This window comes from Aplysia californica, unplaced genomic scaffold (genome assembly GCF_000002075.1).
Source record: "Aplysia californica isolate F4 #8 unplaced genomic scaffold, AplCal3.0 scaffold00347, whole genome shotgun sequence".
NCBI classification, from domain to species: Eukaryota; Metazoa; Mollusca; class Gastropoda; order Aplysiida; family Aplysiidae; genus Aplysia; species Aplysia californica.
The window spans coordinates 767188-793432 of record NW_004797617.1 but is presented as its reverse complement, the minus strand read 5'-3'; the positions used below and the strand labels follow the sequence as shown (position 1 = coordinate 793432).

General features: G+C 40.6%; 1 protein-coding gene across 2 annotated transcripts in view; it reads right to left on the bottom strand.

Moving 5' to 3' along the window:
* LOC101860586 (E3 ubiquitin-protein ligase RBBP6) overlaps nt 1–26245 on the bottom strand; it is a 58329-nt gene that overhangs the window by 760 nt on the left and 31324 nt on the right. Inside the window, exons 5-16 of one of the 2 annotated variants that reach the window (XM_005102893.3) lie at nt 20146–20187; nt 19431–19519; nt 18879–18981; nt 16390–16526; nt 14689–14858; nt 14347–14489; nt 13256–13611; nt 12442–12621; nt 10628–10902; nt 8724–8973; nt 4878–8018; nt 1–3008 (exon numbers count right to left, since the gene is read on the bottom strand). The exon at nt 1–3008 is cut by the window's left edge and continues 760 nt beyond it. In XM_005102893.3, coding sequence (XP_005102950.1) covers nt 1985–3008; nt 4878–8018; nt 8724–8973; nt 10628–10902; nt 12442–12621; nt 13256–13611; nt 14347–14489; nt 14689–14858; nt 16390–16526; nt 18879–18981; nt 19431–19519; nt 20146–20187 — 5910 coding nt within the window. In that variant the 3' untranslated portion in view covers nt 1–1984. The remainder of the gene's footprint in view (nt 3009–4877; nt 8019–8723; nt 8974–10627; nt 10903–12441; nt 12622–13255; nt 13612–14346; nt 14490–14688; nt 14859–16389; nt 16527–18878; nt 18982–19430; nt 19520–20145; nt 20188–26245) is intronic. The other variant, XM_013085130.2, reaches the window with a different exon arrangement.

The following is a 26245-nucleotide window of genomic DNA, read 5'->3' as shown; positions in this document are numbered from 1 at the left end:
AATGAAAAAAACAAAACAAAACGTGAATCATTCAGAGACAAAATTATGTCTGTACCTCAAGCACACTAGACAGGTACCCATCCAGTCTCTTCATCAACCCCCATACATGTACCAACAATGCCAAGAATTGTGTGATGAGGTAATACTGGTCAATGTGTGCTGTTCTCACTCCATAACTTACTTTCACCACACAGATTTCACTGACCACTGACAGACCTGGACTGCAGGCCTTACACATATGGTAAATCTTTCATTCACATAACCTGCCAGGACATACATTTGATACCGGAACATACAATGTATTCTCCCAAACTTAATCAAAATTGTATTAACAATAATTAATTTTTGGGAAAATGGACATTTGTTCTGACAAGCTATCAGAGTCATACAAAAAAACACACAAACCAAAGCAATTTTTTTACAACATAAACGTAACAAATCAAATCAAACAGGTCCTAATAGCATTAAGACAAAATGTCTTACCCGTCATTTTCTTAATTTTTACACACGCATTCAAAACACACAAAATCACTCTTCCTATAAGCAGTAAAACAAAATGCTGAAACCAAGCAGATCAATAAAAGAAACACGAATATTTCAATTGCAACAATGCAGCAATTTTTAGTACATGAATGAAAAGATATTTTTTTATATATATAAGTGATGCTGGGCACCTCCCACTTTCACCCATCCTGTGGATACAGAGAACTCCATGACTTCATCATTTATCCACAGCAGTAAAGTAAAATGTGCACCACCTGAGATAAACTTTGTGAGCAAATAAACGGGCATCAACATGGCCCCCAATTCTTTATCAAATGGACATAGCTACACACAGCACACATAGAAACCGACAGTGTAATCACACCCTCTATTCTAGTTCGGTAAACATCCTTTCAAAAGTTTATAACAAGCAGTCACTACTATACTGTATACAGTCAAATGGATCAAAGACTCACTCAAAAAAAATCATAGTAATATTGCAAACAAGTCAGAAGAGCAAAAAAGAATCAGTTCAGAAAGAATTTACATTATCAAGTTGTATACTTGAAAACATGACGGAATATTCCAGACAACATAATAAATGACTGTACATACGGTACATATATCTGATTAAATGTACAGAACACAATCGCTGCATCATCCACAGCAAGATTTTACCCCTTTCTTTCACACCTTGAATTGTGCTGTGAGAGGAGGTCGAACACAGTGGCTGTACACAGGAATAGGCAACAAAACAACAATTTTTTATTATCACCTGTGTCTGATTCTAACCGTGTTTCCGACAAACTAGGTGAAACAGCTTTTCTTGTCTCAAATCATATAAATCACAACTGTTGATTACCATTGGTGAAGCTATAATATGTAAAAAGAACTAGTCTTACATTTTTTAAAGCAATTTTGGTAGATAATAAAGAACAAATTACGTATTTTCCACTTTTCTGAAAATAAATGTTCACACACACATACATTGTTAGCATCAGACATCAACAATATGCATGTGTGCCCTCATCTCCCGAACAGCACATGATTCACTTGGAATGAGCAATTTTTATATGCCAACCAAAGCAAGTCTTACACCTCATCACTCAAGCACTACTAGTACAACCCACACAATAGAGTAATGATTAAGATGATTGTTGTACGTTTTTGATTTGAAAACCTAAGATTGTCAGACCAACAAGTCCGAGTAACACAAAAGTTATTTGTAACACCAAGAGCATTTCCCATGGACATCCAACACCTTTTTTCTTCTGCACTCGTTATTCCTGGCTGCAAACATCAGTGGCCTAGGTCCTCTGTGACAACAGTATCTCTGTCCACCTATACAAAAGCAAGTGGACAGAAACTAAGAGATTTACCCTACACACAAAAAAAATGAAATTCTCTGCCATCAACTGCACTGGCCATAACATTATAAAGTCTGTATCACAAGCTTGGTTGTTTTTCCCACATCTCCCGCATAAACCCATCATCCGACCTGTCATTCTTTTGCCTCCCTGTCCTTGCTCTTCTTGTGCTTGTGCTTCTTCTTCTTGTGTTTCTTCTTCTCCTTACTTTTTTCCTTGTGCTTATGCTTCTTTCTTGCTTTCTTTGCCTTCCCTCCTTCATCATCTCCTTTCTCTGAACTGTCCTCCTTCTCATCCCCCTCCTCTTCCTCCTCAGACTTCTTCCTTTTCTTCCTATCTGGACTGGAAGCTCCAGAATTCTGTGAGGTACCGTCATCAGGTTCATTGTCTGAGCCTGACTCTGGAGCCAGGTCTTCATAGTCTGGCACAAACTCAGACTCATCCATAACAGAGAGTTTCCTATGATCCACGGCACTTTTAGCCTTGGTCTTCTCCTCAATCTTGTGTCTGAGGTCCTTTGAGGATTTAACGTTTGAGTCAGTCGTGCTGTCAAGTTGTGACTCTTTGTTTTGCCGCCTCTCTCGTGGCTCTGGAGACCTGTCCCGATGCCGGTCTTTACTAGAATCTTTCCTTGACTCATACTTGCCAGACTTCTCACTGGCACTTCCCCTAGTACGGTCCTGTTTGCCAGCTCGCTTCTCCTTCTCCTTATTCTTATTACTTTTGCTACCAACGTGCAGTTCTCTCTCAAAGGACCTGGAGCGAACGACAGATCGTTGATCTTCTTCATACTCATTTTGATGATAACGATTATGCCGCGAGTCCTCCGTTCTGCTAGATGATGTCTGTTTCCTGTCACTCGAGTCCCTCTTGTGTCGTTCAGGCTCACCTTTTGACTTGTCTGCATCAGCATTGACTTTATCAGCTTTCACTGTGATCTGTAGATCCAGTGTCTTCTTATCTCGGCTCTCCTTTTTCCCCTCCATGAACACACGGCGATGAGCCTTGGTCACAGGCGACTTGGAACGTCCTTCCGAAGCCTTCCGGGACGGTGACAGCGACGGTGACTTGGATGACGTGGACACGTGGCCCGCGGTTACAACAGCATTCTTCATGGGCTTTTGGGTAAGGAACTTTTCAGCTTTGTCTACTACAGACCTGTGAAGATAACAAATAAAGACCAATCTGAGTTTTCAACAATGAAGACGAAAACCTTCAACAAGAATAGAAATTCTTTTGGTTGTAGTGAGAAAGGGGTCGCTTAGTTTAGTAAGAGTTTTACAGCGCTCGCAACTGCATAAAAAAGGGGTAGTATCATCGCATTTATAAAGGTCGTATAACGACTCATTTTTTAGCAGGATAAAAAAAACCTCCGACATACAAATAAAAACAAACCCAAAATAAAACTATAACCGAACCCATCCCCCCAAAAAACAACAAACCACCCACCCGCAGAGAACAAGGCAAGTACGCAATAGTTCTAAGAAAAAACCCTGTCTGTGATATATTTAAAATTAAGTAACTACAACTGAATTGCCAATACATTGGTTTACACAGACATCAGTAAATCAACAATACTTTGAAAAAGGACGGGCAAGAATGGGCAAAACAAGAAAACTATGCAGCTTAAATAGCAAAGCTGCCATGAAGAAGCAACAACAAGAAAGAGAGAAGCGGGGTTCATTTTTGTTATGAATAACTATGGCATGGGTCAATTGACCCACTCGGCCAAAATCAAAGGGTCAATCTTGTGAGTGATGGGTCAAGTTTGTAGGCAACATGCATGGTGAGTTGTTCTCGGTTGTTTTTGTATTAGTTAAAGAGTGTTTTACGGAGAAATAGTGGATTAATGACTTACCAACAATGTCTGCTTACGGTGATGCTCAAAATTCCCACCCCTGCCCTCCTTTGACTAGCAATGACAATGAAAAATTAAATTTTTATCCAAATTGCTTAAATGAAAGTAAAGTAAATTCTAAGAACTACTGTTTTTAAATTTTTAAAATCCATTGATAAATTTAAACGTTATTGGGATTTTGGGGGACTTTGATAAAGGCAAATATCGCCAAAAAGTAGTTTAATGACCTTGATATATTTTGAGGAAAAACTGTTCATAAGTCAGTAATGAATTGGAGTATATGAATGAAACTTAGCATCTTCATGTGATTTTTAGTGCAGAATCTAGTTCTGCTATCACTTTTTCGGTGTCTTTATTACTTTGGATCTTAAAGACTAATATTTGCCTGAAATTTGTTGACATGTGAGACATCGTTTTACTGCGACCAATCATCCCTTCTAAAATTCAGTAAAGCGGTATTGGGAAAACTCGCAATGAAGTCATCTGTGACCAATTTAGTTATTGGCAGCCAATCACAGGCCGCCTAGCGATCACGCACCTCTCGCATGCCGGCAACTGGCATTTTGAATCCGTGATCTAGTTTCCAGCTCCAGTGTTTTATCAATGGATGTGTGGTAATTTACAGTTGGTACGAAAAATGTACTACACGCAGAGATCTGAAACTTAACAGCAATAAAGAAGACATGTGGGGCGCCTGTGTGAACCCATTGACCCAATGCATGTGCAATCAACGGGTCATTTTTTGGCGCGGGGCGCGTGTCAGAAACGAACCATGGAGAAGTCATGACTTTTTAACAACACTTGAAATTCAAACCCACTTTAAAAGCTACAACACAACCCAAAGTCTAAAAACTCATTAAACTAGTGTAAAAACAAGAATACAAAGAAAAAAAGACAAATGCTCCAACAGAAATCCATAACCTCGGCAAGAATGTAAACCCCCCCCCCCCCAAAAATCAGTAAAAGCGTATCAGCCGGTTATTGATCTATGACAAATGAAAGAACATAAAGAGAAAGAAAATGAAAAGAGAAAAAACAAAACATTAAGAAAAAATAGGGAAGACTTGATTGACCGTCTATTTATTTCCCTCCATAGAATATGCCAGAAAGTTGGCCACTTGACCGTGGGGACGAGCAGACATCTGCAGTGGCATGTCGGCATAACATACCTGGGTAGCATCATTTTAGAGGGCGGCCCAGTCTTGTCCTTGCTGTGGTGCTGCTCGATAGTGTCCAGTAAGTCAAAGTCCTCCCTCTCCCACTTGGACAGCTCTGGCAGCTCCGGCACCAGCTCCTCCTTCACATCCTTTACTGTGCTGTCCACTGTAGCGTCTGTTACCATCTCTTTCTCTGGGACTGGCGCAGGAGGTGCCAGTGACACTGAGGGGCCCACTTGACCACCGGCGCTGGCTTCATTTTTCACACCGGAGCTGACCTCAGGCACCGTTGTTGTTGACAGAGACTGGTCTCCACTTCCCCCATCGCCCGCTGTGGGTTTTTCAACCTCCGTTTTCACCTCGGCAACAATCCCAGTATCAGCTGATGCCTTCAGTTTTTTAGCTGGGCTTCCGCGTAGTAATTTGTCTTCACCATCTTCAGAGGTACAGTTCTCAGACTTATAATCAACCAGCCTCTTCAATTTCTTTTTTTTTAAACCCTGTTTTGCATCAACTTCAGATGAGCCAAAGGTAAGTTTTTTCTTTTTCGTCTTTTTCCCTTTCTTCCCAGCTGTAGTACCATCATCTGTTGCAGCAGCTTTTACTTTAGACTTCTTAACCACGTTTCCATCAGCCTTTTTAACAGTTATAGCTTTCTTGCCCTTCGCAACAGAATCCCCTGTGACATTCTGTGCTCGGGCATCAGCCGCTGTGCTGTCCAGCTTGACTGTGGAACTCCCATCGGTCACCTCCTTTTTAGAAACATCACCTGTTTTAGATGGCACAGAGCCTGCCCTAGCAGTTGTCTGTTCGACCTTTTCACTCACTGCAGGCGAGTCAAACTCTTTATCACTGATGGGACTAGTCTTTGACAGAATGCTGTCTTTTTTACTAGACTTATCTTTTTCTCCTTTGTCCATCTCAGTTTCCGATCTTTTCTTGGTCTTTTTATTCTCTTTATCTTCTTTCTTCCTCTCTGTCCTTTTCTTGTCTTTGCCTTTCAATCTATCCTTATCTTCCTCCTTTGACTTCTTTGGAGGGCTTTTCTTTCTGTCATTCACCCCTCTATCTTTGGTGCGACCTGTATCTCTCTCTTTATCCTTTTGACTATCCTTATCCCGCGGAGCGTCGCGGCCTTTGCTCCGTTCACTCTCTTTGTTACGATTACCATCCCTCCCCTTCTCTCGATTACTCTCAGGTCTGTCACGGGTGGGGTCTCTGCGATACCTGTCCTCTCTTTCCCTCTCTCCTCGTCTGTCCCGGTCCCGATCAAGAGGCCTTTCTCTTTGATCTCTCTCCCAAGGTCTCTCTCTGTCAGTCTTGTCTTTATTCAAGTTATCATCTCTGCGGTCTTTAGGGGGATAATTATCTTCCCTGCGATCTCTTTGCACATAGTTGTTCTCCCTGCGATCCCGAGGTGCATAGTTATCCTCCCTGCGCTCTCTAGGATAGTTGCCGTCTCTGCGATCCCTGGGCGGATAGTTTTCATTTCTGTGGTCACTGGGCCCATAATTGTCTTGTCTGCGATCTCGCTGAGGGTATGCTCCAGGGGGAGTAAACGAGCGTGGCCGTTGAGAGGGTGACATGGGCACAGTTGTATCCCATGGTGGGCGCTGCTGCTCTGAGGCAGAGGGCACTGGGTGCACAGAAGGTGGTTGGTGTGGGAACATGTTATCCCCGATGGCGGGTGGCATTATGCCCCCTGTTCCTGCACCACCTTGACTCTGAGCCCAAGCTTGAGCCTGTGGCCCAAACTGGGAGTAAAGGTTTCGCACAAACTCCTGATAGCCTGCAGGATTGTATTTAAAGTACTCCTCAGGTGGGGGGATACCCATACCTGGGAAATAGGGTACGGGGGGCAGATTGGGTACGGGGCCAGCACCCGAAGACTGAGGGTGAGCTGGGGGTTGGGCAGGTGTTCCTCGCGGTGGGCTAGCTGGACCACGGAAGCGATCTTGATTGGGCCTGTCAAAACTCCCTCTAAAGCCACCCCGGCCCCTCCCTCTAAAGCCACCACCACGACCGCGCTGGAATGGAGGCGGTGACTGTCGTCGTGGAGGCAAGGGAGACAAAGGCCTCTTCTTGTATGGGCTGGGTGACCTCCGTGATGGCGATTTGAGGGGTGAGAGCGACCTGCGAGAGGGGAAAGGTGATCTTGAGCGTGGCCGAGGGCTCCACTTTTTGTCCCGAGGGCTTCGTGATCTCGAGCGGTACGGGGACTTAGGCCGTGGTGAGAAAGACTTCGAGCGCCTGCGTGGGGAAAAGGAGTTTCTGCGTCCTGGAGAGCGTAGCGGACTACGCCTCGGTGACCTTTGTCTTGAGTAGGATCTAGACCTAGGCCTCTTAGCCTTCGACCAAGATTTAGAGCGTGATCGTGAATAGCGGGCGAAGGACTTGGAACGGGTGCGTGACCGACGTGGAAGTGGTGACTTCGATGACCTGCGCAGAGGTGACTTGGATGACCTCAGAAGTGATGAACGAGAGGATCTGCGTACTGGAGATAGAGATGACCGCCTCAAAGGAGATTTGGACGACCTCCTCAAACCTAACGGTGATTTGGAGGATCTTCTGAGAGGGGACTTTGTCGCTCTACGCAAAGGCGACTTTGAAGAACGCCTGAGAGGTGATTTTGACGATCTCAGGGGGGACTTGGATGACCTTCTCAAGGGAGATTTTGACATCCGGCGTAGAGGGGATTTTGAGGAGCGCCTAAAGGGCGACTTGGACGTCCGAATGGGAGATTTTGATGACCTGCGAAGAGGAGACTTTGATGATCTCCTCATGGATGAAAGTGAGGATCTCCTCAATGGGGATTTTGACGAACGCCTCAGCGGGGACAGGGGTGACTTAGATCTCCTAAGGGGTGGTAATGGTGACCGTGTTCTGGACAAAGGCCTTGACTGTCTTGGACCTGAGTGAGATCTGGAGCGTGACTTTGAAAACCTTCTTGGGGAGCGTGTACGAGAGCGCTGTGACGATGTCCTAGGGGGGCCGTAAGAACGGGATCGAGACCTTTGGGACGAGCGCTGACGAGACCTGGAGTGTGGAGAACCCTTTGAGGGAGAGAATGACCGAGAGCGCCGCTTTGCTGGAGACCTGCTGGGCGTCCTACTGGGTCGTCTGTGCCATGATCCAGACCGAGACCTAGTGCGGCTGAAAACAGAAAAATAGAAAAACTGATTCTATTGTCTTTGTCATAAATAAATAATTTAATAGGTGGGGCACTTGCGTAGCAAAAGGGAAGAAAGATGAAAGAAAAAGAGGCTAATCACAAAGTAATTATCATATATGAACATCTAGTAGATTTTAAGAGTGCATCTCCTGCTAGTGAGCAGTAAGTCTATTTATTAGTGCCAACCCAACCTATAAGTCTCAGGGATTTGCAAGCTTTCATAAAGCAGAAGAGACGTGACTTAACATTATCAATGTTACCCAAAAGCAGAAAACCCAACAGACAGAAATAAATCAATGTAAAGACTCTCCCCAAAGTGAATCTAAATACAGTCGACTCCACTTGCGTCGAATTTGCTTAGTTGCTCTTTGGTTTAGTTAATCTTCTAACAGTTAAGTTGTGCTGCAGATGAGTTGATCTTTTTTTCACTCCCCTGACGACATCAACTCTTCCGTAGTCAACTGTATCAATCAAATATAGCTGCAAAAACTTGTATATTAAAATGTGCCCTTCGTAACAAAATTGATGACACTTTCCTTTAACAGGAAAATTGTTGCAATATCAGCATTGACAGAGCAGATTTCCAATTCAGGTAAGAAAACCTAGGATATATTTCACATAAGATAAAAACTGTTTGGGAGACGTTCGGAGAGACGGGAAGGACAAAACAACAAACTATAAAGTACCTCCTGTGCCTCTCTGTGCTCCGGCTGCGACGGCTGGTCAAGTCTGCGAATGAATCAAAGATATCAACTGGTTTCTTAGGTGATCTAGAAGCTTCCTTGATTATTTGCTGAGCCTCATAGAACTCTGCCTCAGATAGCGGGGCCTTTTGCCCTGGCCCCTGGGGCTGTACAGTCGGGGGCACACCCGGTGCTGGGAGACCTGGTGGTCCAAACAGCGGGTTTGGGAAACCTCTTGGAAATCCAGGGAGAGCTGGAGAAATAAAGAATAAACCGATGTCTAAACACTTTGGCGGATTGATTGTAAGAGAATGGGATACAGCATCCTAGCAGAGAAAGACACTAAACAAAGAATGTTTAGACAAAGCCCAAAGAGTTGCATTCCTAATATTCATTTTAAAAAAGATGACAAGTAAATCTTCTCAAACAAACTTGATAACATTAAAAATGAAATAAAAGTGAAGAAAAAGCCCCACAAATTTCCATCATTAAGAAAATTATTTTTCAAAGAGAAACTTGCAACTAAACCTCTGGTACATCTGACCTGTAAACAATCTGTACAGACGCCACAGTTGTCAAACTAATCTTTTGATCCGTTTGTCAACCCTATTATTTTTTTTTTTTTTACTAACAAACAGATGAAAACAACTCGAAATCTTTATAAAAGGAAGTGAAGAAAAAACTTTCATATCAAGACTGGTGCAATGTGGCCACCAGCCTCATTCTTTGTTTATTAACTCTTCATGTGCGTAGAGGATTTTAGTTCTGACCGAAGCCTCCCAGGGACTGATCCTATACAGCCTTAGGATGGGTTACAAAAGTCTATATATATAACTTTCAATCTACTAGGTCCACATCAAAACTTTTGGTATGTTTGTGTTCAGAAATGAAAGTTGCATTTATTGGTGTTCATTTTAGATGCCTTCATTGAAGAATAATAAGACTATTGAAGTAAATGGCCATTAGCAAAAAAAAATGTTGCAATATTACGTAACACTGTTCACACAAATAGGGGTGTAACTTGATAAAACTTGAACACAGAGCCAAAGTAAAAGAAGCAAAAATGTTGATATACATTCTAGGATTACATCTGTGGTGGCTGTAGCTTCTTTGAAGCCCATTCTTTTGAAATACACCAAAATAATAAAATGTATCAGAACTCACATTCGGCATGAAAAGTGTAAACACAGCTAGATCTAGATTTCCATATATACACACTTTGTTATACAATAAATCAAAGGCTTACATTTATAGTTTTGTTTGAATATACATAAATATGAAAACGGTGTCTTTATGCACATTTTCAAAGTAATTTTGAGTAATTATTTGAAGTTTCCAGGTGTATAACCACATATAAAAAAGTCACATTCACATAGACATAGGCCTACATATTACGATGAACTAACCTGAATAGAGCCTCAACAAGATCCAATATCTAGATCTAGATTTATAATGTCCAAATGGAATGAAAACTTTGTCTCAGTATAATCCGAACAATAAAACTGTCACTATAATTATTTCAGGAGCAATCTCCAGCCATGATAATCTCCCTAACCAACACAAACAAATTATACACAAAAAATCAGCTGTTTGGAAACAAGCCATCAAATCTAGCAAACACGCCCGCACAAACGCTACAAAATTAAAGTACAAACAGAAAAAGACCTATTTTCGGCATTTGCGACCATAATTTCGGTTGATGTCGTGAAATATTAGTTTCGCGTGTATTTAACGAAGGCTAGTGTAGCGAGCCGGTGTTAGCGGCTCGCCGGCCAAACCCACTTCACGCCGAGCCGCTGCCACCGGCTCACCGGACATGAGTTAAAAATAATTTTTCATGCAAACAAATTTGGAGATCCAATCCCTCAGCCCTTTCCATAGTGAGTGCATGGCATGGCATCAAGTACCTGTGAAGGGTGGCGGCAGTCCAGGAGGGGGCACAGTCAGAATCGGCAGAGGGTGAGTGGGCAGACCCATATACTGGCCTGCCACTTGACCATGCAATGAGCCCGAGGATAGACTTGTGGCCACGGGAACAGAGGAGGTGTTGTCCACACCGGGCCGGGAGCCAGACAACCATGGGTTAGGACGACCAGAGGCCAGCGACTGAGGTATCAGTGGTCGAGCATCAGCCATGGGTGGGGTCTTACGACTCTGGCGTTGTTCTTCTGCTGAGGACAATCTGAGGAGGATTTGAAATTTGTTGTAAAATACATTTCTTCCAAGGATTTAAAAGAAGCCCAATTAAATGTTTTCAGAAATTGCCTTGCTTTTAATGAAAAAAATATCTATCTAGCTTAAATAGAAGTCGAGCTATTTGCTATTGAGGAAGGTGGGGAAACCTGGTTTCAGAGGTAAATACCGCCAAAATTAAGTGATTTCCTTAGCTTGAGAGTTCGTGGAAACAGAAATTTTACGTCTTTTTCTTTAATGGTCATGAAAGATGCTGAGTCCTAAAAAAAATATTTCGATAAATGCTCCCAAACCTGTGGCAAAATGCTAGTTTCTTCACGTTCCTTGTTTTGACTACCGCCTGATTTCACCACGCTGTCTCACAAATACTTCAGAACTGAGCCATTGTTTTTTTTATTCCACTAAAGAAATGTTCAAGGTTCAGATCTGCACAGATATAAAAGTAAACATGAATTCCATGGTCATACCTGATATTGCCGACATTAACACATTACACCCTAACTCGCCCGGGATCGCCCGGGAATTCCCTTACGCGCTCCACCCTGACTCGCCCGGAACTGCCCGCGCCGACCCAGCGTCTTTAGAAACGAAAGTCTCGCCTTGACGAGACTCTGGGGCCGGGATTTTGATTTGCATAGTATAGCAAAAAGTTTCTTCTTTCGTTTGATACCGAAACGAAATTTTTCGGGCCAGTAGTTTTAGTATTAGAGCTGATCGAAGTGCGATCGCGTTACCGACACTTCGAAGGTGTCTCGACTTGTTGAAAAGCGACACAATTGAGTTCGAAAACGGAAATAACGATGGATTTGAGCAACAATGAGCATGTGACAAATCAGATGGCTCAGATTTTGATGAAAACGTTGTAGGAAGAGTTTGGGGCGATTCCGATTGATCAGACGGAGAAAATCTAGAATTTAGATCTAGGGCCCGACCGCGAGGCTGAGAGTAAGAGTGACTGGTCGGACACCCCGATTGAACTAAAGTTAGAACATTTCCAACAGTTTGCGCATACATAAAGTTATATTTTTCTGAAACTACATTCAGTTTTCTTTTTAACTTTTATTTTTTCAGGATTTTTGGAATTTGTTTAGTATTTTTAAAATGTGTTTTTTAAAGGCCTGTAGTCACGGGAGGTGGGTTCTTTCCCCTTGCTTAGGATCTAGGAATGGACTTCCCGTCCAGGCCCTTAGGGTGTAATGTGTTAAGACAAATTATTTTTGCTGGTTTTTTCCCTGCTGTCAAGGGTGTTTCATTGAACTAAAACAGATTTTAAAAACTTACCCGAGTTTCTTTTTCACAAGTGTCCCATAACTAGAGAATGGAGAGAGATGACACGGTGCAAGAGAGCACACCAACCCAACAGTTGGCAGCTTAGTGACTTCCCACAGGAAAAGACAGCTTAAAAAACCTGCTTTTTTATCTATACTCAAGCAAATTCCAGATGATTTCTAAAATGATTACCCTATTTTGAAAAAAAAAAAAAAAGTTTTTATAAACGATCGTACAGGAGCACTAAGGCCTATATTACCTTTCAGGTTCTGCATGTGATGATGCAGAACCATGCAGATGACCCCTGTCCTGAGAGCGTCCTTGTGGCCGATCGTAGGTTGAAGCACCTGCTGGCCGCTGAAGGGGGTTGTCACTCAGGTTACTGTCTGCCAGCGTCTTCAGATTAGAGCTGGTATTGGAGTAGCTACTAAAGTCTTTCCTGCAAGAGTTGTTCAAAATATATTCACACATATGTATGTGCACGAAAAAAAAGATTATACAAATTAAGAAAATTAAGAGTAAATACCTCGACTTTAACTTAAACCTCAATATATCTTTCCTCACGAGCCAAGCTTTCTACTTCAATATCAGCTCTATAATAAACTAGTTTTTTAAATACCATACTCGGATCCCATAGCCAGTTCTTGCAAAATACGAAATTTCTTGCATGAGAAGCAAAAGACAAGTTCCACACCAGGCCAGTTTAGAGTACATTATCACAAAACAATTATTTTTACTTTGATGACTCCCGATGCTTCTCATGGCAGTTGGCTGAACTTTCTCTACTCTCATTGCATTCTTGCAATTTTACAGTTAAATGTCAGTACCATCTACAAGAGATGATGTTTAATTTTTGTGAGATTGTTATGTTTATTTCCTCACTTTGCTTTCTTCGTCTCCCATATTATAGAACTCATTTGTTTAGGAAATAATTTTGTCACTTATATCTGTCTTTCCTCCATTATCTGCTCCAATCAGAATCTTCTTTACTCTCCCTCAAATTTTAAAACTACTGGATAAACTGAGGCCTCCAAAAACTAAACGCAACATGTAGCATACACACTTCTACGTACCTGAAAGGTTCATTGTGTGACCTCCATGGCTTGTGGTGAGGAGGACACCGCTGGCCCTGTCGGTAGCGGTTTTGCTGCTCAGAGGAATGTCGACCTGGCCTGGACTGATAGTCTTGACCGTATGCACGAGACGGCAGGTCAGAAAGGGTTGATGGAGGGCTGCCACTGGGAGCAGAAGAAACTTCCTCCGACTTGTTCGGGGCAGCAGCACCAGAAGACAAACTGAGCTTATTGGCAGGAGCAGATATTTCCAGTGCACTGCTCTTTGGAACCGAGCTAACGGGTGAAGAAGAATCCCCACCAGCGGAGTTAGACCTGCGCCGCTTCACCTGAGCAGACAAAAGCAGTTTGCTCAACTTCAAGAAACAAAAAAGAAAGAAAAGAATGCTTATTTATCCCCACAAGAAACTCTACATTGCAATAGTAACTTAAGCATAATTTAATCATAAGTTTACATGTAAACTTCGTGTCATATGATACATTCAATCACATTGCTTGGAATACCTAGAAAACTACACAAACAGGTCATTGCTGATTGCCAAATTGTAGCCCTGTAGCCCATTGTTTTTCAGCTAGCGCCAAGATATCTGTTTCAAGTAAACCTCCATGGGACCATCCAATTATATTTGAACTGCAATCCAATGCCAATTGACAAAAAACGGTCACTTAAAGTGCAGAAAAATGTGGAATGGCAATGAGCAACAGGGAGATTATAATATAAGGAAGTAGCAGCTACCATTGACATCTTCAAACGCTGCAACAACATACCGTAGGCAGCCAACCAGATACATATCACCGGTGACATAACCAAACCTTCTGGTATCTCAAGCCAGTCACTTTAACAACATATTATTTTTATTTTTTTAAAGAGAGGGACCATAAATAAAAAATTTGCGAATGCACAAAGAACAAGCGACAGCTACCCGTTCTGACTAAATTTTCAGCTGAGGGAAATGGAAACAAGGTTGCATAACTAGCCATAAGCTGAGAACACTTTGAACATGAATTTTCCTGAGAAGGAAGAACATTTTCAAGCCCATTCCCAAACAAAATGTAAAAATCACAAGGTCTATTTACAGTTATTCACTAACCTTGGTGTAGCCTGTGTCATTGAGAAAATTGGTCACAGCCAGTCGCATTGACTTGTTGGCCACAATGCGATCAGGGGAAACATTGGTCTCCTTACAGGCAGGACACTGATGGACTTCACTCTCCAAAAGCTCTTCTCGTAAACCTGAGGAGAAACAAAACAAATACCTCTAGTGAATATAATAGCAAGTGGACATCCTTATTTCTGGGGACCTTTCATTACACACAAATAATTACAAGACAACCTGAGTAAAACCAACATCAATTAAATAAATCTACAACATGAAATAGAGCCATCTCAAAACCATGTACACAATTAAGTCATCATTGCAAGAGCTACTTACACTGGTCACAGAAACTGGTCCCACAGCAGGGAGCAATTGCCGCATCAACACACAAATCATCACAGATGTTACACAGAAGCTCCCTTGGAATTTTTCTAACCTCCGATTCTTTTGCTGTGTCTGGAGGTAGAAATGGGGGACGTTCTTTCTTGCTGTCCCTATATGCTTCCCTGCAACATCAGAAAAATAAAAATTGGTCCATTTTAAAAAAATGGAAATAATTGACATATTATGAATGAAAGCTCCACATCCAGAGTGCACGAACTCATGAACTTGTCATCAATACCAGAATCTACACATTCTCTTATTGCCACAATCTTGAAACTTGGTGTTTTCTTACTCCTTCAACCCTGACTTTGTTGCACACATTCCAGGCTGCCCACATCCCAGAATATCTTTTTAGTAATCAACAAATAAAAATTAGCAATCTGGCTCAGAAATTTGTAATAAAATATGACCATGGTTTTAAGTTCAAGGATGAATGTAATGTACACGAAGAGGTCTCAGCGGGCTCATCGTTGTCAGGGGGAAAAAAAGGAAGGGGGGTTAGTTATTATTAACTGTCAGCTTAACTCTTGCAACAAAAAAAGAAACCAACAGGACACATTCTAAACCTTTGATCCTGATCGCGCATCACTATACATCATGCCTCACATCACTGCTGATTGTTTCACACAAAGATCTGTTTTTTCATTCTCTAGCTGGCCTAAGCGGTCACCCACAAGTGCAGGAGTTTTTAAACACCTTGTAAAACTGATGTTTTCGGTACTCCTGATTTTGGTGTAACTAATGTTTTTCAATCGGCAAAGTGGCATTGAGCGACTACAAGGGCTCTGTGAACAGAGCCTGTACAAGGGCTCTGTGAACAGAGCTTGCGAAGACAGCAGACTGTCAGGTCTAGTTATTTTTCTTCCTTATCCACAGGAGGGTGGGCATGGATAAAAGTCGAACGGCAAATAAATTTTTAAAAATCGGAAACCAGGGATGTTATGATCATATTTTCCTAATATTGAAAAAAAATTAATCATAACAATTCCGCCAAATTTGTAATGATGGTCTTACACATTGTAAGCCTTAATTTTGAATGAAGAATACATTTAAAAGAGTCCCGAACTATTTAAAAGTGTGAGTAAAGAGTTAAAAAAAAAAAAAAAAATGCTCTATACGATACTTCATTCCTCATGATCATTTCCAAGAACAAACAACCATTTAAAAAAATGGGAAAGCTGTTTAAAAAAATTAAATTAATCGGTTAGTTATGAAAAGTTAGCAGATCTGAACTCTTTGACAAAACAGCTTACATATCACATAACTTTCGTCTGGGATGTTTGAATCTGGAGTAGCATTGCCTGCAGAAACAGAGGCCTACTGTAATGATGCTACTGACAAAACAGAGATCAGACACATTACACACAACAAGACATAATTTAGCCATTATCATTTTCCCACCTCCTGTATCCATAAACATTATCATAGCCATTGCTGTTTAAAGCCAAACTCTTATCTCCAAGTAGGCAATACATACTTATGTTACTAAAGCGAATGGCACGAAATATACAATTGAATATGCCCTAATGGCCACCTGTACATTTCCGCGCCCGCCCCCCCAAATTTTGAAACATTATAATGACACTTGAAAGACAGACACTATTCTTGTTGATAATTTGACCATGGGGCAACTACGATATAAGTGCAACTTACACATCTACTGTGGGCACAGCAAACTGTCCTCCACTCGTGAGAAGTGCCCCTGGATGCATGGGGTCGTCCACAATAGTGAGCATGGTGGCCGGGATGCCCGTCGTGCGCTTGTACCTCGGTTCCATGATCCTCTCCTCCTGGAAAGGGACAGTACAAATGTTTTTCATTAGACAATGCAGTAACAACTAAAGACTCAATCATCGTTTATGTTTTACACCCACATCAAAACAATCAATCAGGAGGTGACCTGCTCCATCTGAGATTGTAAGAGGCCAGCTGTGGATGGAGGAGGAAAAAGAAAAGCTCCCCAACAAAAAGGCACTGATACTCAACAAATATTCAGCCCTATACGGAAATAAATTTTTGGTCTTTGATGCGTACCACAAAGTACCTATTTATTACACACTAGAGACCCTGGTAAAAAGATGAGTATCCAGCATATGTAAACAAAAAATGAGGCCCTTTCCGCTCTTGCTATGTATGATCTGTTTGAAGGTGTACATGTTTTATCCAAGGAGATTAAAAGTAATGGAGGATGCTCTGTGGGCGGCACCGCACGCCTGATAGGAGCCCTCTCTTGCGGCGGAACCGTGGGCTACCTGCGCTGCGCGATTGCCCAATTAAGGCACTTAAATCTAAATAAGAAAGAAGGTTTTATTCCGAGGTCCTTCAGATTAGGCAAGTCAATTAGTAAAAATGCCTTGCACCTGTGTTGTATTTAAGTGTAAGAACCGATATAATGCTGCAGTGGACCGAAGTTTTCACAGTTAAGTTGTTTCCCTTAAAAAAAATTTGAATGAAAGTGTTTCTATGCCCCCAGCAACACAATTTAAATCATCAATTCATAAGAGGCTGGCCCCGGCGCTACATGCCAAGGCCAAACCCAGGCTGAAAGGGATACAACACCCCAGCAGAAAGACTGGGATACTCAATTTTTTTAAAGTATTCTTATTCATAAATATATATAATTATTATGAGTATATATATAATTATGTGTGTATGTATATACATATTATACCTTTTAATACAAGATATTGCTTTCCTTTGTGTGTGCAAATTAGATGCTACTGTAGTCTAAATGCAGATATCTAGAGGCTCCATTAGAACATGAAATCAATATTCAACAACAATAATGATGAATATTTTCTATGTTAAAGAAACACCAAACCATATCAGATGAGGGGAGAAGGTAGGGTGGGATGGATAAGAGTTTGAGTCTTGTTAGAAAGAACTATACTCGGTTTAATTCTATTGTTGTAGTCTTCACCTAAGATCCCACAATCAATAATTCCGGTTCACTTAAGATTCTGCTGTTAACAAATAAACCAAACAAAGCAACAACAAATTTTACAACACAAGAGTCATCACTAAGATAAATTATCCCCCTCTGGAGTGTAATAAGGGACTAAAAACGCTGCTCTCCATATCATACTTTACTGAAAAAAAAAAAAAACCCTTCAAAGGTTATCCACGCTCATGCATGCGATCACACCTCCAAGGGTGCTGTTATTTCTTTTTTTTTTTGGGAATATTTGAAATCATTGTGCGCTCCACTTTGTGAAAACCAGGAAACAAAATTATTGTGATCAATAATATTATTTATAGACCAAGACATACTGTTAGCAATTGGATAAAGCAAACATTGACCCTCTTTTGTGTCCGCTATTCCTTACACATAAAGTTAGTTATGGCACACGCCTAGAATCATGCAATCATATATCTTAAATTCAGTTTAAAAGTATATTTTCATCCATTTCTTATAATTATATATTTTAGCATCTTGAAAGATTATCTATTTAATTTGGTATGTTTGATAATTTTATGTTACTCGGACAAGTTTTCTTCTTATTTTACACATCTTTTTGATTTTTAAACTAGATTATAACATAAAACTCTTAAAGAATTGAACAGTCCGTATCACTCACATAATTTTTTCTCCCTGTCATTATCCGTCAGCCCGTCAGTTGATCACAATCTCTCTCTCTCTCTCTGTCTGTCAGTCTCTCACTCTCTCTCTCCCCCCCCTCTCTCTCTGCCTGTCTGTCTGTCTGTCTGACTCTCTCTCTCTTATTTAATTTTTCCCATTCTCCTTCGTCCCTTCCCAAAGCCCGTCCCTCCTCTTTCATCCCAGCCCCATCCCCTCTTCCTTGCGTGCATTCCCCCACCCCGCCCACCCCCACAACGTGGCCCAGCCCGATAAAATTCTATAAAAAGACACGCCACAGTTCGTGATTTAGCCCACACTCGCTGACCATATTTGATCCCCAACGCGGCGTACTGCTCGCGGCGCCGCGAAGAGAGAGAGGAGGCTCCATTAGTTCTAAGCTCCTTGGTTTTATCACATCAAATTCGGTCATGACAAAAAGATGTTGAACCACCGATAACTGCTTTCTAAGTACAACATCAAAGTCCCACTGCTATCATAATTCGGCATTCACATAACTTCAAGGAATAAAAAATCCAAGAAAACTTAAAATTGGCCAACTTACTGGATTGGAGTTGGGACAGTTAGTGATGTAATGGCCCTTTTGACCACATCTTTTGCACACATAGTGCTCCGCAGGGACACCGGACGGATGCTTGCCCATAAAGCTGGAAACAAAGTTTTGAAAATTTATTAGACTGATGTTCATAATAATGTAAAAATAGAAAGAACTGAAATAGCACTAAAAGGTCAATGGAATATGGTAATGACAACCTAACAAATTTGTCTCAATACTTATCAGTCAACTCTTCACATAATCTTAAATCTTTTCTGTATCATAAAGATAAAAAGACAAACATTTTAGAAACTGCTTTAAATATAGACACAATATTATTCCGCTGTGAGGAGCTTAAAAATCAACCCATTAGGAGTTCAGATTAAATCAGATATCCATTCCAGCAGATTGCCAAGTACCTATCAATATCATAAGAATACATCCTACCCACCATGGCCCACAACCAAACCAACACTATCCAGGAGCAACACTTTGACCACAAGACAATGTCACTATGACACCCTTATTGAAATGGGAAAAAACTTTAAAACATTAACTTACTTTGAGGGTTCAAATCCCTTAGTAGATTGGTCAATGACTGCCTTGATTTTGTCGATTTCAGAAGCTGGAGCACCTGCAAGATCTGGGGTCTGTGGAGATGTGCAGGAAGAAGAAAATTAATGCTTTGTCCCTGTTGCCCTACACTCCTCAACACAAACTATTTCCTCATCTCAGAGACAGGACCCAAGAATTCAAAACTATAAAGCCCTCTCTACAAAGTATAGGCTGCCTCAGTTTGAGAGCAAAAAAAAAAATCATTCAATCAGAAACAATCTACTATTACTATAAAAGAAATTCTATTTCTCTTAGGATGACCTTTTCATTTACACAAAAAAAATAATCGCCCATCAATGGATTTGGACATCGGTACTTTAAAACCCCCCAGTTAAATTAGGCTGCTGTCTCACTGTATCAGAGTTAACCTGCAGTCATCAAATTCTGAAATTAAGCCTTTTTCTATTTGACATTTAACCTCTTATCTGATAGAAAAACATAATGGAAAATGTTCTTTTCTACTTTCCCTGTGAAAATCAGTGGTAGCAAGAAGAGTTTACAAAATGATACGCTTGTTATGACTTTTGGGCTCGGAGTGTAGGAGGCATCATGCACCTCACAAAACAAGACGCACTAACTAACTAAACATGCTAAAGTTTTGTGCACTGCTTGCAAACATTTCTGTGATATGATTCTAGTGAAGCAGCGATATACAAGTTACCTGTTTCAGCTTCTCCAAGGTCATCTGCCTCTCCTTCTCTTTCTGAAATGATTCAACAAATAAAATGGATCAAATATAAACATAAAGGAAAAAATATTCTGAATTGTCTGTGCGCAGACGACCACTTGCCAGCTGATCCACTTCAACCACACAAATGAAGTCGCCATGCTTTCTTCCCCAGTCCGTGAATCTTGACCAGTAGTCTCTTGAATTCACTGTCAAGATGTAAGCCGTTGTTTGTTCTGCGACAGTGACAAACAAAAGCTTGTTATAAGGCCATGTGATATTTTGTAGTGTCTCACTGCCTGCATTATAATCATTGCTGTGAAAGCTTTTTCATCTATATCGGGGACAATGCAGACAATTTGGGAGGTAGTCCGCTTTAACACATCCCAGTAAAAGGGGACACTCATTAAAAAATCCTTTCTCGTGAGCAGGGGGGTCGTATCTTTTGTGTGCACCATGAAGAGCGCATTATACCACAGACACCCGTCAGTTAAAGTAGTTCCCCACACTCAAAAGTTCTTTTTAAAAATTTTAATGTAGGCGTGGTCACGCCATTGACACAATTTAATTCACCTCAAAATTCAATATCATAAGAAGACCACAAGATAGCTGTCACAACAAAGAAGAACTTGTATCTTGTGTTTCAGACACCAAACACTACCAGAGCACACTGTTAAGTCTTTTTTCTACACTTTGTTTCTTATCATTAACTAGTTTCACCCACACATGCTAGTAGGAACTAAGAGCAGGCACACAGGGTTTTAGAATAAAAGCTAATGCCGATTTTACAAGTCAGGGACACTCCCCCCCCCCCCCCCTCATTCAAGCCTCAGTACAGAGTAGCACTTGACACTATAACAGTCAATATATGCTGGGAAAAAGTAGGAGACGACAGACAAAAACAAAAGATGGAAAGAAAAAAAGGAACAACCTATCCTTGGCACCTTCCACCCACCATCCCCTCTGCCCGTCGCTGATTCATTAAGATTTTAAATCTCTTGTACATGTAAGTGAACACAGAAAGTAAAACAATAGATAGACAGGGAAGGAGCACACAAGCAGGACCCACTGTTGGCACGGACCACTAAAGGTAAGTTGGAATACCTTTGTTGATCCATATCAACACATGCAGCTTTAGTATCTTCAACCCTCCTAGGCTTTAGACTTTAAAAAAAATCTTTTGGGGAGAGTTGGGGGAAGGTGGGGGACAACGTGAAGACAGATTGAAAAGTGTAGCAGACATGCTGATCCCAACTAAAGGGTCATTAAAGATAGTAAGAAGAACAATGAAATAGCATTATAAAACTCAATACATGCTTGAAAGACACGATGGGAGAACAGGTTGAAAATAAACGCAGCGTAAATATTCCCATGATTGATTCCGATATATTAACTGTCAGTAACGGTATCATTGGATGGGCAAAAAGTGGAACCTAACCATTAGAAAAACCAGCTATGCAAGGTGCTTAACTTACAGAAAAAGTAAGCACTGACGGACAAGATACAACTACGCGATACCAAAGAGTCTACATAACAAGAGCGGCCACTCCTCTCTTTGAGCCAATTAAAAAAAGTGTCCTCAAAATTCGGTGGCGCCCTCTTCGCAAATGTGCACCCTTTGCGAACAGAGTTACCCTACTTTTGTAAAAAAATCAAAGTGAAACTAACAAGTTTTTAAATAAATAAGAATTCAAAATTTCGGAAGACACTTTTTAAAAATAGTTACGCTGACAAAAAACCTTCTCCGGAGGAAGGGCGACTGTTTTCTTTGTTTTAATTTGACTTTAGAATGAGAGGCGAGAGGTCATTAAAAATATAAAAAAAATAAAACTCTGCACTGAACGAACCCGAACAGCTCATGAACAACAGTCGATCTGCGCACGCAAGGAGGTGCTATTCCTATTTTTCTTCTGGAAAAACGAAAGAGCTTCAAAACAGACTGCAGCGCCATCTGAAGCAAAGAGCGGACTTCCGGCTGACACTTTTTCGGCTGAGTGGACAATCTTGTTATGTACCATCTTTGGCGATACATCCTAATATTTATTGTTCCTACATCGTTCCACTTTCCGAGTCACCCAAGGCACGGAATATGTAACTATATTTTAAACAAATATAAAACCTGTATATATCAAATATTAAAAACCCACATTGGACCTTTCACATACCTCTATCAGCTGATGTAAAAGAGTTGTAGGAGAAGAAGTATGACTTACTTTTGCAGCAATAATGCTAAAAATAATTCTTTTGAACTCTTGTTTTATTCTACTTTTAAATAAAGGAATCAAGGGAATATGAATATATTAGCATACAAATTTCTTGTTGAACAGGCTCATCAAAGAGCAAGTTATAGAAGTGTTTAAGAGATTTTTTCAAAGTAAAAAAATATATTGCCACAGGTGAATGTAATGCCATTTACTGTGATGTAACAAAACGTTAACTCTGAGTGTTTGGCAGCAGTACCACCTGAGATCTCAAATAAATACCAATTTTTGTCATTAATGTTTGTATTTTAAAGAAGTTAATCATTTTTTATAGGGGTAATTATTGAATCTTGAAATAGTAGGCAGTTTTCCATTACATATATATTTAGAACGCTCGGCTACAAGCCTTAAATTGATTTCCCCATCAACCATGGCGTATAGGCAGTACGGAATAGCATGAGCATTTAGAATTTTCTTCTTTCATAGTAACCATCATTAGACGGATATATCACTTGAACCACCTCGACAGTGGTCTGAATTTGATCAAAAGAATGTTTTCAAAGGTATTTTAAGGGTTGAAAAGGCAAAAATACTTTGACAAGTGTTTTACTGTAGTACTGCTACTTTGAATTTTTAATGCCAAATTCATCTCAGTAGAAAAAAATCATGAGTAGTGATAGCTTAGTGTGTCAATGAATCGCCACAATAACACGATTTTCACTGAAACGGGCAAGTGACAATTTCTTACAAGAAAAGCAATATTAAGCTCAAATTGGGACTTGTCCTTTGTAAAAAGAAAGTACACCTAGTAAAGGAGATCTCAGATCTAATCACTTGAAAATATCATCCCTTAATATATCCAAAGACAGATTACTGCCCAACTTATTTGGCAAGGAGTTATATGTGGACTTTACTGAAACTACCACAGGTACTCCACATGAAATAGTTTGGAAAAGTAAGAAAGAAAGTGAGATGGAGAAGAATTTTGGGTGATTGAGCAAGGAAACGAAGCAAATTAAAAAGAAGGGAGACACCAAGTGAGAGGCTCAACCGACTTAATCGTCAAAGTCAACGAGAGATGAGTCGGACCAAAGAAAGATCCCAGAACAAGCATGAGTTTGCGACAATGGAGACGGTATGATCTACACGTGGCTATCCTAAGCAGGAGTACGCACCCCCCCCCCCCCAGCCCAATTAATTAAATAATCACCATAAAACCTTTGCCAAGGTTGCAGTAAAACCAAACTGCAAATCTAAAACTTGACAGTTGTCATGTAACTGTAACTAAAAGCTGGTGGGTCGACATCCAATTTTGCAGCACATTGTTAAACAAAATGTTAACACTGGTAGAGATGATAAACTCATTTGAATTGACCGTAAAAGTCTGCCTGCATGTGACAAAGGTCAACTAACGGATCAATGAGTATCAGAGGGAAAAACCATAACCACTATACATGTATAAACAACTGAACTCCTCATCCTAGATACATGACCAAAGTGCTCATAGCTAGTTTTTATAAAACTGTATCTAGAATCTCTGTATTAGCAACATATATCATCTGCACCCCTCTACCTCCCACAATCAAAATTCCCACAAGAGAGAAGAGATATTCCAGGTGCTCTTTATAGTTTCATGAACGACTGCAGCTTCAAAAGATCTACAATGTCCACATTCCTGGGACCTTCCGGGTATTTTAAACTAAGCATCTCTACGGTCTGTAAATTGAGCGCACATCTGGTCGTCAGATAGAGGTAAGCAGGAGGCTGGAATGCAAATATCATTTTTCTGACTGGGAACTCCACAACAGTAGCAGCATTACAAAATGAACACCCAAAAAAAAAGTGACTTGGTGAAATGAAAGTCGGTCGGTTGAGCTTTCTCCCATGCCAGAAAGTATTCACATTTCAGCGGGCCCTTTAAATACACCAACCAACAACTCCCACGAGATGATTAATTTAATTTGGTACTAGATTCTATACATAGTCAAATCTTATCCCGCGGCTATATGTATAAGACAGCTGTACAAACAACCACTTCCCCCTATTTGTTTTTTTTTCTTCTATTGTATAACGATACTGTCCAAGACGTCCACCTGTCTAAGTCAATCACTTTTCTCTTTGACAATGTTGACTATTTGATATATGTTACTTTCAATCGTATTTGAATCCATGAAAGATGGCAGTATGCAGACGCATTCAGGCATTGGCTTTAGAATAGAAAAAAAAGTGCTCTAAAAATCAAGTTCATTCACGGGTATGACCATGAGATTGACAGAGGAGGGCCAACAAAGGGCAATCTTTCACAAACTACAACACCTTTTATATCTCTTCAAAGGTGTCACTGCAAGTTCTCAGGTCATTGGGTGAGAACTTGAATTGTATCCCATGATTCATAACAATTCCTTGCTTTAATGTCTGTAAGCAAGCAAGTAAACCATAGGTTCATCTGGCTTTCTCCTTTGCAGACACTTGTCATCAAGCTATCAATATTTGCTTTTCCCCCATTTGCATGTGCACACAAGACCAACCCTTTTTTGTCCACAATATACAGTGACCCCCGCAGCACTGCAATTCCAAAGTTCATAATGGAATATTTAACAATAGCAAATTCTAACTGAAGCCTTCAAAATTAGGGAAAGGAACTAAGTTCTTGTAGCTGCGCAGTGTTTTAGCAGTCACGCAACATGAACCCTCACACACTTCTCAGTCAGTTGTCTCGATCACAATACAACACAACAAAGCCCCACAGAAGCCTAATACTGTAAAAGTCCAAGCAAATAAGTGTTGATATTATCATGAAAATGATTCCAAATGGAAAAAAATAAATCCAAACAGAGACAAGGGATGGAAGCCCTTTTTTATTCATGATCCATCCAGCTCTCCAATGGACAAAGTCAACAAAACATTGGGCTAAGTCTTGGTCTTAAGCAACATTCTGTGAAGGTAACTGGGAATCTTGATAACAGCAAAACTTGACTGGCTGTCTGTCTCCTGTCGCCGCTCTGCTCTGTTGTCAATGTTTCTCACCAACAGTCTCTACCAGCTCACAACTCATGTGACGTCTCCACGACCATAAGCTCACTCATTACTGTAACTTTTTGCAATATACATACATGCACTTGCAAAAAAGCTGTAAGCGTAGATGTGAGGTAGTAAAACCATGGTTTTACACAAAGATATACCATTAACAAGCAAGCTGCAAAACATTTCAGCAACACACTCAATCACTGTTTAAACGGGAATTAAAATGTTCGCCATAAACCGACATACCCTGAACTGTCCAATTAAATTAACTAAAAGGTTAAAAGCTGAAATATGGCACAATAACAGTATCCCAGAACATACTGAATCACAAAATGTACAATACCTGATAACAGCTAAAAACTTGACTAACATTCAAGGTCATATGGGGCACATTTACACCCCCAATAAAACTAATCTCAGCAACAGGAGCACATTTACATCCCCCCCCAAAAAATATCTCAGGACATATTCTTGCTTTGAGAAAAATGGTAAAATCTTGACCCCACTATTGAGAAGGGAAAAATATCCATAAAAAAACTCACACCGAAACTTTACACAAGAGGACACAAAGAAAATAAAAAAAACAACTTTTCATTTGTAATGAGAACCACATCAACACAAAAATTGTCATTTTGTGCTGGGGAAAACAAAAGAAGTAGGACCTACCAATGGTGCCCTCCGACCACCCACAATTATTCTCTTAACTTTTGACTCATTTACTCATATCACATTTTTCTTAAACCAAGACTGCACAAAAACAAAAAAATGTCTGTGCCTTCAATTTCCACAATACGTACATTTCACTTTTCTGTGCCAAGGTATAGATGTGATTATGAAAAAAGATAGCCTATTCCATTTCAAAGATATAA